At 39.3% G+C, this 11,154-nt stretch overlaps 1 protein-coding gene across 1 annotated transcript; it reads left to right on the forward strand.

Moving 5' to 3' along the window:
- Positions 1-213: 213 nt before the first annotated feature.
- LOC140860876 (uncharacterized) lies at positions 214-735 on the forward strand. Its single transcript, XM_073263879.1, has one exon. The coding sequence runs from the start codon at positions 214-216 to the stop codon at positions 733-735; it is 522 nt and encodes a 173-aa protein (XP_073119980.1).
- Positions 736-11,154: the final 10,419 nt, after the last annotated feature.

Raw genomic sequence — 11,154 nt, forward strand, 5'->3', positions numbered from 1 at the left:
GGCATATTTTCGCACAATTTTTTGTTTGCCAAACTATATTGGACATTAAGATAAGCATTGAACTCATCCTTAAATCGATAGAGTTCCATTTTCTCTTAGCAAAATTCTTTGAAAGTATATTCACCCCCCCCCCCCCCCTCTAGACTTTCAACCGATCCTAACAAGTGGTATCAGAGAGGTTGCTATCTTACTCTTAAAACACTTACTCAAAATATGACTTCTTTTAGCAAAATTCCTATGTTCTCAAAGGAAGATTTCGATGATTGGAAAATACGCATGCAAGCACACTTATCAGCACTAGATGATGACATGTGGTTTGTCATCACTGACGAACCTCTTGAAATCACAAAAGTCAATACTGCTATAGCCCTCTCGGGAGGTGGTCCTCAATACATTGAGAAACCAAGAATTGAGTGGACTGCCGAAGACAAAAAGAAGGCAAACTTGGACAATATGGCTAAGGATATCTTGTATAAAACTCTTGACAAGAATACCTTTAGCAAAATCAAGACATGCAAAACTGGAAAGGAGATTTGGGAGAAACTGATCCAACTTTGCGAAGGAAATGAACAAACCAAGGAAAATAAGCTGTCTGTAGCTACTCAAAAATTTGATAACATCAAAATGAGACCAGGAGAATCGATGACAGAGTTTGACGAGAGAGTAAGCAGCATTATCATTGAGCTCAACGGACTGAGCAAAATATATCCTAACAGAGAAGTCATCCCAAAGTAATCCGAGGACTCCCTAAGGAATGGGACGTAAAAACAATGGCCATGAGAGAATCAAAATACTTGAACAAATTAGAACTTCATGACCTATTTGCAGATCTAAAAGCATATGAGTTTGAGTTACAAACTCGATAGGAAGATCATTCTACCTCACAGCTGACCAAAGCATTGACTGCAGTAAAAATCGAGTCACCAGCCAAACTGGAAAAGACAGCAGAATAGTTAAGCAGTGATTCCATGTCTCTGTTTGTGAAGAAGTTTGGAAAATTCATCAGAAGAAATCAAGAAGGATCATACAGGAGAAACTTTCAAAAGAAAGAGCCAGTTGAAGTGCCAAGAAGCTGTTTCAACTGTGGAAAAACGGGACACTTCATTGCCGATTGCCCTAAACCAAAGAACCATGACAAAAGGAAGAACTCAAGGAATGATAGACATATATCAAAACAGAAGCATGAGGCATTGGTTGCAAAGGACAGCAAAACCAAATGGGCTGAATCATATAGTGACTCAGAAGGATCAAATAGTTCTTCTAGCTCAAGTGATGATGAAGAGGAAGTCAAATGCCTTATGGCAAATGATCATGAATTGCCATCTACCAGTGAACATGTATTTGATTTTGGTTCCGAGGAATTTACCAGAGAAGAACTAATCAAAGCTCTTCATGATATGGCAGATGAATATCATCAACTGTCCATAGCATTCGATGAAGTTCGAGTCAAGAAAAAGGATCTGCAACTCAACTGAACTTTCCTTTGAACAATCAGTTGAGATAAGCAGTCTTGAAACAGAGATTGCTGTGCTCCGAACTGAGAATGAACAGCTCAAGATTGAAATCAGAAATCTTACGAATGAAAAGCATAACACAGATGAAATCATAAGATCATGGAATAAATCTTCGAGCTTGTTAACAGAGATGATTGATTCACAAAGACCACTCCACGACAAAATTGGTCTGGGATTTGGTAAAGCAGTGGAAACTAGTGAATCAAGTAATCTACCCAAACTGAATATGTGCAAAGGAAAATACATTAACTTTGTGCGAGCAGGCAGGGAACACGAAGATGAAAAGCCTGTTCTAATGACTTGGCAACAAATAGAGCAGATGAACAGGAAACGATTTGGTGTCGGTTTCAACCCTCATGAAACTAAGGTTGGGATTGCTAAAAGTCCTAAACAGACTAATGCATATCAACCTAATGTCATGAGAAGTAATAAAAACCAACACCATAATCAACATCCAGTTCAGAAGCGATATAGAAATATCAAGGACATTGGAAAAGGCAAGCAACATACAGTCTCACAAGCACACTACACTCCACAATCTAGATCATTTAACTTAGTACGTACCTACAGGAACACAGAAACTGGTAAACTAGTTAAAGTATTCCAGGTTTGGGTTCCTAAAGGATTAATCCCTCGTGGACCCAAATAGATATGGGTACCAAAAATTATTCAACTTTGTGAATGCAGGAAGCAGGTAGTAAAGAAAAAGAAGAAGAATCTTGGTATCTAGACAGTGGATGCTCAAGACACATGACTGGAAATGCTAAACTATTATGCGAACTGATTGAGTTCGATGGTCCAATAATCACCTTTGGTGAAACTCAAAGGGTAAGATCGTGGGTAAGGGTAAGATTATCCACGGCAACATTATTATCCAAGACGTTCTATTGGTTGAAACTCTCAAATATAATTTACTCAGCATTAGTCAAATGTGTGACTACGGGCATTTTGTTAAATTTCACAAGCTAAACTGCATTATTAAAGATGCCTCTGGTAACATTATCTTGACAGGAAACCGACATGGAAATACGTACAAAGTATGCTGGAACATTCAGTCGAGCAAACCAGTTTGCCTCGTAGCATAAAATTCTAAGCGCAACTGGATTTGGCATAAGCGACTGAACCATCTTAATTTCAAAACTATTGCCAGTCTGAGTAAGCTAGAGTTAGTAACAGGGCTGCCTAAAATTGATTTTTCAAAAGACAAAGTTTGCTCTGCTTGTCAATTTGGGAAGCAAGTTAGGTCATCTTTTAAAAATAAGGGTTATAACTCATCTTCCCGATGCCTAGAACTGTTGCATATGGACCTGTTTGGTCCAATCCCAGTAACAAGCTTAGGGGGAATGAGGTATACTCTTGTCATCATTGATGATTACTCACGATTTACGTGGGTTATTTTTCTAAAAACAAAAAACCAAACTGCTTCTCAACTTATAAAAATCTTTAAGAGACTTTTTAACGAAAAATCAAGTAATATTGACAGAATCAGGAGTGATAGAGGAACTGAATTTGTCAATCATACTTTATCTTCATTTTTAGAGCATTATAGGATCAAACATGAACTCTCAGCAGCTAGAACACCACAACAAAATGGTGTTGCAGAAAGGAGAAATCGTACTCTTAAAGAAGCTGCGAGAACCATGTTAGTTGACTCCAAGATCTCTCAAAAATTTTGGGCAGAAGCTGTGAACACCGCTTGCTATACTCAGAACAGATCAATGATATGCAACAAAACCCCATATGAGATCTGGAATGACAGACAACCTAATTTATCATACTTCAAAATCTTCGGAAGCAAATGTTTCATTCATGACAACGGTAAAAGTCATCTGAGTGCATTTGATGCAAAATCAGATGAGGGCATTTTTCTGGGATATTCTTCAATCAGTAAAGCTTATAGGGTCTTCAACAAAAAAAACTCTAAATGTTGAAAAATCCATTCACGTCATTTTCGATGAAGATCTTACCTCTGATATTGGAACTAATGTTCATCAAATCTCAGGAAATACAACTAGACAACATTAATCAGGATGAAAGTGAAGACGAAGCTTCACCACCTTCAAGAACTCTTCAGTCTCCTGAACCAGAACTAGTAGACCAAGCAGTTGTGGACTCTAATCTTGATCAAACAAGTGATATTCATCAAACTCACACGATTGGGGATAATGAAGGACAACATCACGGGAACACAAAGCTTGATCACAACAACATGACTGATCGAAATCCAGAAACGCAAGTGATCAGTGGAAATCAGTTTAATACTAGACTGAAATGGTCCACAAAACATCCACTCAGCTCTGTTATTGGAAATCCTACAGCACCTCTAAGGACTCGAGGACAAATGATTAAGGAACTTCTTCACGCAGCTTTTATATCTCAAGAAGAACCAAAGAAAATTGAAGAAGCCCTGGCTGACAGCTGTTGGATAGATGCAATGCAAGAAGAGCTAAATCAGTTTACTAGAAATGCAGTCTGGGATTTAGTTTCAAGACCAACACATCAGTCAGTCATTGGCACTTAGTGGGTTTTCAGAAACAAACTCAATGAAGAAGGAACAGTGATTAGAAACAAGGCAAGACTAGTTGCTCAAGGATATAGACAAGAAGAAGGAATTGACTATGATGAAACTTATGCACCATTAGCTAGACTGGAAGCTATAATAATATTCCTTGCATATGCATCATTCAAAAACTTCAAAGTTTTTCAGATGGATGTTAAGAGGTCATTTTTGAATGGGAAGCTTCAAGAAGAAGTGTTTTTCGAACAACCACCAGGATTCAAAAATCATCAATTCCCATATCATGTGTACCATTTAAATAAAGCTTTTTATGGACTGAAACAGGCTCCAAGAGCTTGGTATGACACTCTAACCCAATTTCTTCTTGAACACGAATTTACTATAGGCACAGTTGACAAAACCTTGTTCAAATTCACAAAAGGAGATCATATATACGTTGATGATATTATCTTTGGGTCAACTAACCCCAAATTATGCACTAGATTTTCAAAGTTAATGCAGGAAAAATTTGAGATGAGCATGATGGGTGAACTGAATTTCTTTCTTGGATTGCAAGTTTGACAAATGGAGAATGGTACATTTATAAGACAAACCAAATACACCAAAGAACTTATCAAAAAGTTCGGTATGGAAAATTGCACAGTAGCAACAACTCCCATGGGTGCTTCAACTAAACTTGACAAAGACAAAGGGGGAATATCAGTTGATGCCACTATGTATCGAGGTCTAATAGGGTCTTTACTCTATTTAACAGCCAGTAGACCTGACATTGTTTTCGCAGTATGCTTATGTGCAAGGTTTCAATCAAATCCTAAGCAATCCCACTTCATAGCTGGAAAAAGGATACTAAGGTATCTAAAGGGAACTCAAAATGTTGGCCTATGGTATGCTAAGCACAACTCCTTCAACTTAGTTGGGTATTCAGATGCTGATTATGCTGGATGTAAACTAGATCGAAAAAGTACTAGTGGATCATGTCAATTCCTTGGGGATAGACTGATCTCATGGTTTAGCAAGAAACAAACATCCATTGCTACATCCACAACAGAAGCTGAATACTTAGCTGCAGGAAGTTGCTGTGCTCAACTGCTCTAGATCCAACAACAGTTGAGAGATTATGGGATTGAAGAACAAGACTCTCCAATTTTCTGTGATAACACCAGTACAATTGCAATCACTCACAACCCCATTCTTCATTCAAGAACAAAGCATATCGAAGTTAGGCATCACTTCATCCGAGACCATGCACTGAAGAAGAATATTCGACTGGAATATATTTCAACAGAACAACAGACAGCGGACATCTTCACCAAACCACTTCGAGAGTCTAAGTTTTCTTACTTTCGAAACATTTTAGGACTCATTAATTTAGATTAAATTAACTTTTCTTGTGAAACTTGCCAACGTGGTTTTAATATGCTCTAAACTGAATTCTCCGCTTGGTACTTAAATTGTTCTCCGTCTCTGCTCTTTTAGATTTCGTATGCATAAACTTAGGGGGAATTATTTCTTGTAGATCATGACAAATAAATAAATAATGCACAAAAGCAGTCAAAATATTAAATATTTTTATTTATTTAATAAACACGGTTTACAATATCTATTTCAAATTCTACAGCCATTTTCAGAAAGCGAAGATGCTCCTCCAGCGGGCCATCTTCTACCTCCTCCAGGCCGTGAAGAAGGGTCACCACCTTTAACTCCTTCTTCAAGAGAAGGAGACTTATGCCCTCTCGGCTGAGGACATAGGCTATGTTGTTCACTCCAAGCACTTGTTTGTACTTTTCCAAGCAGCGAAGCTCCTTAGAACTAAGATCCTCTGGGCCCCTGAACTGCATTCGGACCAGTCTTGCCCGAAGACGAGCAATCTTCCCTTCAATGAAATCCTCATGAGCAGCTTTCCAATCTTCCAATTCTCTATACTTTTACTCTTCTACTTACCTCTTTATATAGACTGATATGCACGGATAACGAAGAGTCACTCGCTTTTATTATTTATTAAATGTTGAGTATATTAAAAAATCTCTTGCGTATTTCTTTCACAAAAATAGGCACTGTTTATGACAAATATCTCTGAAATTTGATTACCTATAATCATTACCTGATAACATAGTTTCTCGTGCCCTTTACTAGATCAGTTTACATTTACTTGCTATATCAGTCTAGGTATAATCAGTTTAGGTAAAATTAGTCTAGGTAAAGTCAGTTCAGATAAAATCAAGTCTAGACTAAATCAGTTCATAAAAAAAATAGTTTCAAAAACAATTCGGTAGTCAAAATAATTCAGTCCATTCACAACTCTCTTTAATTAAAAGACTGAAAATTACAATCACTCATTCTTTATCTCTCTCATCTTTAAAAATACTTCATAGCTCCAGTTTGTCACCCATGCTCGAAGAGGCGCAACAGTAGGATCATTTAGCTCATCCGAGGCTATGCGAACCAATGTGATGTACTCTTTTCTAAGCATCATATAGAGAACATTTTTATCCTTAAAAATGTCTCTGAGTGCAAAAGTATCCAGTGCAATCATGTAGTACATAGCTCGTTGAGATATCTCCTCAGCATCTTTGAACTTTCTCGGAGGAAGTTGAGCATGGTAGTACATATGGAGCTCTTTGATCTTTAACCAGACTTTCATCACCTTCTCATAAACTCGGGCTTCAATCTTCTTCTTCTCTGCCTCGAAATAATTAACTCGACATGCTTCACATGCTATATATGGACTTGAACCAAAACCAATCAAAGGAATGCTATCACTCATCTTAGATGTTGTTACGATTAGCTACTGTCTCCCTCATTCCTATTTATAGGATTTGTTGGGAAAATAATTGTACTATTTCCCGCCTAACTGTACTATTAAATTTGAATTTTTATATTCATCCGTAAGACACGTCATACTTGTGACGTATTGACCAAGTCTTTCTTTTAGTTACCATCTACTCAATTGTTTTCAAAACCCCTAAGTCTCAAACTAATTACTCTCTCAATCTTTTTTCAGAAGAAACTCACAATGGCTACTCCCTCAGCAGTCTATATTCTCAATGCTCTTGCAGTAGATTTCGAATCTCTACTCGAAATGAACAAACCAGAAATCTCCAAAGTATGCACAACATTAGAGAAATCCGGACTCCGCAAATTTTTGGATATCAAGAATTTAAACATCTATCAGAATGATCTTCTATCTCTATATCATCTGTAACGCCCCATTTTTATCTTAAATGAGTTTATTTGAGTTAATCGGAGATTACAGAGTTCACGAGCTGACTCGATTTTGATCAGGGTCTATTTTGCAAATTTTGGATTTTTTAGGGACTAAAATGCAAATATCGGTTTTATTAGATATTTATAAGGGAAATGACTTGTATTATTCATTCATCACCTTCCCTTAGCCGCCTCCCCTCCATTGAAATGCTTTAAACGTTTCTCCAAGCTCCCAGATTTCAGTCCGAGCTCGATCCGGCCGTTGGAAATTATTTCTGAAGGCAGATTATCGATCACTACAGCGAGAGCTCCATTATATTGTAAGTTCTTCTTTGATCGGATACATTCTAGTTTTTGGATGTTGTTAGAATCGTTTGAGATTCGAGTATGTTGTTCTCTACAGAGTTCTGATCGTTTATTATCTGTCGGTTTTGAATTAGAGCGACGTTCGGATTTGTTATGATTTTTGGAAGCCATTTTCGAAAATGTGGATTTTGAGATTGATGGGTTTGCTTTGTTTTGGTTGTCTTAGCATTGTTATGAGGTTATATCTCTATTGACTGCTGTCTGCATTGTCGGGTTGTTCAGTTATAGCCGTTATGCCGTCGGTTTGAGTTTTGGAGATTTGAACCGTTTTTGAAGTTGTTGAACTTGTATTGTAAGTTGATCTTGGTTATTGATCTTGTATTTCATCTGGACAGATTCGTTTGGAGTTTGTCAAGCCAGAGTTAACAAATTTTTGATCGTCAAGAGTTGGACGAATATCGGTAAAGAGTTTTACCTTGAACCGTTGTTGTTGTTTAGGTTGTATAGTTGTTGATACAATCTTTAGTTGTAGCTTTTCCGGAGTTGGATCTATGACATTGAAAGGTAAAAGCAGTCATCGTAGCGGGATAGCATACTCGGGACAGTTGGTTCTCGAGTTTCCCTTTCATATCACATATTACATCAATACTTGTTCTAGCATGTGGAACATGTATTTTGGGTTGTTATTTGAGTTGTTTATGTGGATTATGTTTATGTTTCTGTTCTGCATTCATCTTGAGCCTACGTTGATTCAGCGGGCAGAACCGCCCTTTTTGTGTGGACGTTTGGGAACTATGATTGAGTGGCCTAGGTCGTAGTCGTATCGCCTAGTGCTAGCATACTCATTATGGTTGCTCAAAGTCTAGAGGAGCGAGATATGTGGCACCACCTCGATTGGGAGAGTCGGTGAGTCGTCACATGATCTTATCCTCGGGATCCCAAAAGCACAACAGCAATCCTTTGTTTATCAGACTTGATATCCCGGTTTAAAGACATGTATTTCATTACGTTGTTATTGATTGTGTTGTTGTCTTGGAAGCATGTTTATTGTTGTATTACTTGATATGCTGCTTTTACTGGGATTATCATTCTCACCGGTTATCCGACTGTTGCTTTGTTTTGTATGTGTACTTGGAAACAGGAAGAGCATGATCAAGTCAGCATAGACCTGGTTAGCGTCCAGAGCAAGAGATAGAAGTGAGACTCGTTTAGAAGTCGAATCAGCATGTCAACCTAGTTATGTTTTGCGAACATGTTTAGTTATTCGAACTTCTCGTAATTGTTTTGTAAGCAAGAATCGATGCAGGTACTACCGTATTGAATGTTTCTCTTCCCTAAACCTTTCTTGTATTGTTTTGGCATGTCAAATACTCTTAATGCAAGTGTTTAGGTTTTGATTGGGTAAATTTCAGTGCTTTCACTTTTTTGGGCGAGGGGACGGCGCAGGCGCGCGTTTGTTGGCGCAGGCGCACGGCCTCCTTGAGAGGTTTGGGCGCGGGCGCTCTAGTCTTTGAGCAGCATAAGCGCGGGCGCGCTGCCTTAGGCGCAGGCGTGCTGGTAATTGCGGGGCTTAGGCGCGGGCGCACTGATGTCAGCGCGGGTGCGCGAGCCTCCTTTTAAAAAAAAAATAAAATAAATTATTGGTTTCTTGTTTACATATCGCTTGCTTCTCTGATTTTAGTGTATTAGAAATGAGGTCTCACATTAAGTGGTATCAGAGCGTTAAGATTCTTGGTCGAACTAGAGTGAGCGGGTAGATCGAGTCTGCGTGTATTGACTCCTCGCATGTGTTTGAATTATTTTAACTGTGTACTTAATTCCATGCGAGCATGCTTTATTATTGAGAATTATTGAATTACATAGTTATGTGATTTAATTTATAAAGCATGATCTACTTGAGATATAACTCTTTCTGTTACCGACTGGTATCTGGTATTCCAAGCGGTTGTAAGGGCACTGATTGTAGCGATTGAGATATCTCGTGTCCTAACCTTTGATTATCAGATGGATCCTCGTCGAGTGATAAACAGAAACACACCGCAAGTTATCCCTGCGACTGAGCAGGCTAGCACTGAAGTTGATCAGTTGGATGCTTCAGCAACGCCTATGGAAACCTTGCTGAAGAGGTTTCAGTCGTTCAATCCGCCGTTATTGATGGGTTCAGAAAATCCAGTTGACTGCGAGAGTTGGTTGGATGATATTGATCAGCTGTTCGATTCCATTGATTACACAGATGACCGCAGAATTAGGTTAGTCATTCATCAGCTACGTGGGGTTGCTAAGAGCTGGTGGATCATGACAAAGAAAGCAATGGAGAGTAGAGGTACGGAAGTTACTTGGACTTTTTTTAAATCTGAGTTTTATAAGCGGTTTTTCCCTATCTCGTATCGCAAAGATAAGGGAGCAGAGTTTGCCAATCTGAGGCAAGGAAATCTGAACATTGAAGAGTACGTGGCTAAGTTCGATAGTCTGTTGCGTTTTGCACCGCTAATTGCCGGAGATGAAGAAGCTAAGGCAGATCAGTTCATCAATGGTTTGAACCCCGACGTCTTCACGTTGGTAAACACCAACAGGCCTAACAACTTTGCGGATGCTATGAATTACGCAAAGGGAGCGGAAGCAGGCTTGTGGAGGCAAAGAGGTAACCAGGTAGCACCTCAGCAACAGAGACAGTATCAGAACCCACCATCTCAGTATCAGAATCAGCCACCGCAGCATCAAAACCAGCAGCAAAGGTATGAAGGTGGAAACAGTGGGGGAAACAGAAAAGATCAGTACAAAGCAAGAGGTAAACAGTTCAAGAGGCAGGGGAACAGTTCTTCGAGTTCCAGTGGTTCGAAGCAATTCGGTTCCGGACAGAGTTCTGGATCTTCAGCCTTGTACTGCAGCAAGTGTGGGGGAAGACACTCACCGGATCAGTGTGTGGGAGTCTTCGGTAATTGTAACACATGTCAGCAACCGGGACACTTCTCTAAAGTGTGCCCTCAACGTAATAGAGATAGAGCTCAGAGTGGGAGTTCGTCTAGACCTGCAGCTCAGCCGGAGAGGCAGTCGTCTGCAGTGCACTCTTTCCAACCTCAGCAACAGCAGAACAGACAGGGAGGTAGCACTAGTGCGAACCAGCCTCCGAGACAGCAAGCACGAGTCTTTGCTCTGACAGAGGATCAGGCTCAAGCAGCACCTGATGATGTTATAGCAGATGCTTTGACCAAGTACAGGGCAACAGTTGATTGTTTTCTGAAGGTTGTCAGGTTCAGACCTGAAATGGCAGACGAGTGGAAATTCTTTGATAAGGGTTCTCGATCTAGAATTCCTTTGATTTCAGTGTTATCTATGACTCGTTTGTTACAGAGAGGTGCAGAAGGATTTTTGGTTTATGCGGTTGATGTACTGAAATCTAGCCCAGCTTTGGTTGACTTACCAGTGGTTAGAGATTTTGCTGATGTGTTTCCGGAAGATGTTCCTGGATTTCCACCCATTCGAGAGGTTGAATTCAGCATTGACTTAGTGTCAGGTACTCAACCAATTTCAAAAGCTCCTTATCGTATGACACTTATTGAATTGAGAGAGTTGAAGGAGCAGCTTGAGGATTTGATTTCCAAGGGATACATC

Source organism: Henckelia pumila, chromosome 4 (genome assembly GCF_033568475.1).
Source record: "Henckelia pumila isolate YLH828 chromosome 4, ASM3356847v2, whole genome shotgun sequence".
NCBI classification, from domain to species: domain Eukaryota; kingdom Viridiplantae; phylum Streptophyta; class Magnoliopsida; order Lamiales; family Gesneriaceae; genus Henckelia; species Henckelia pumila.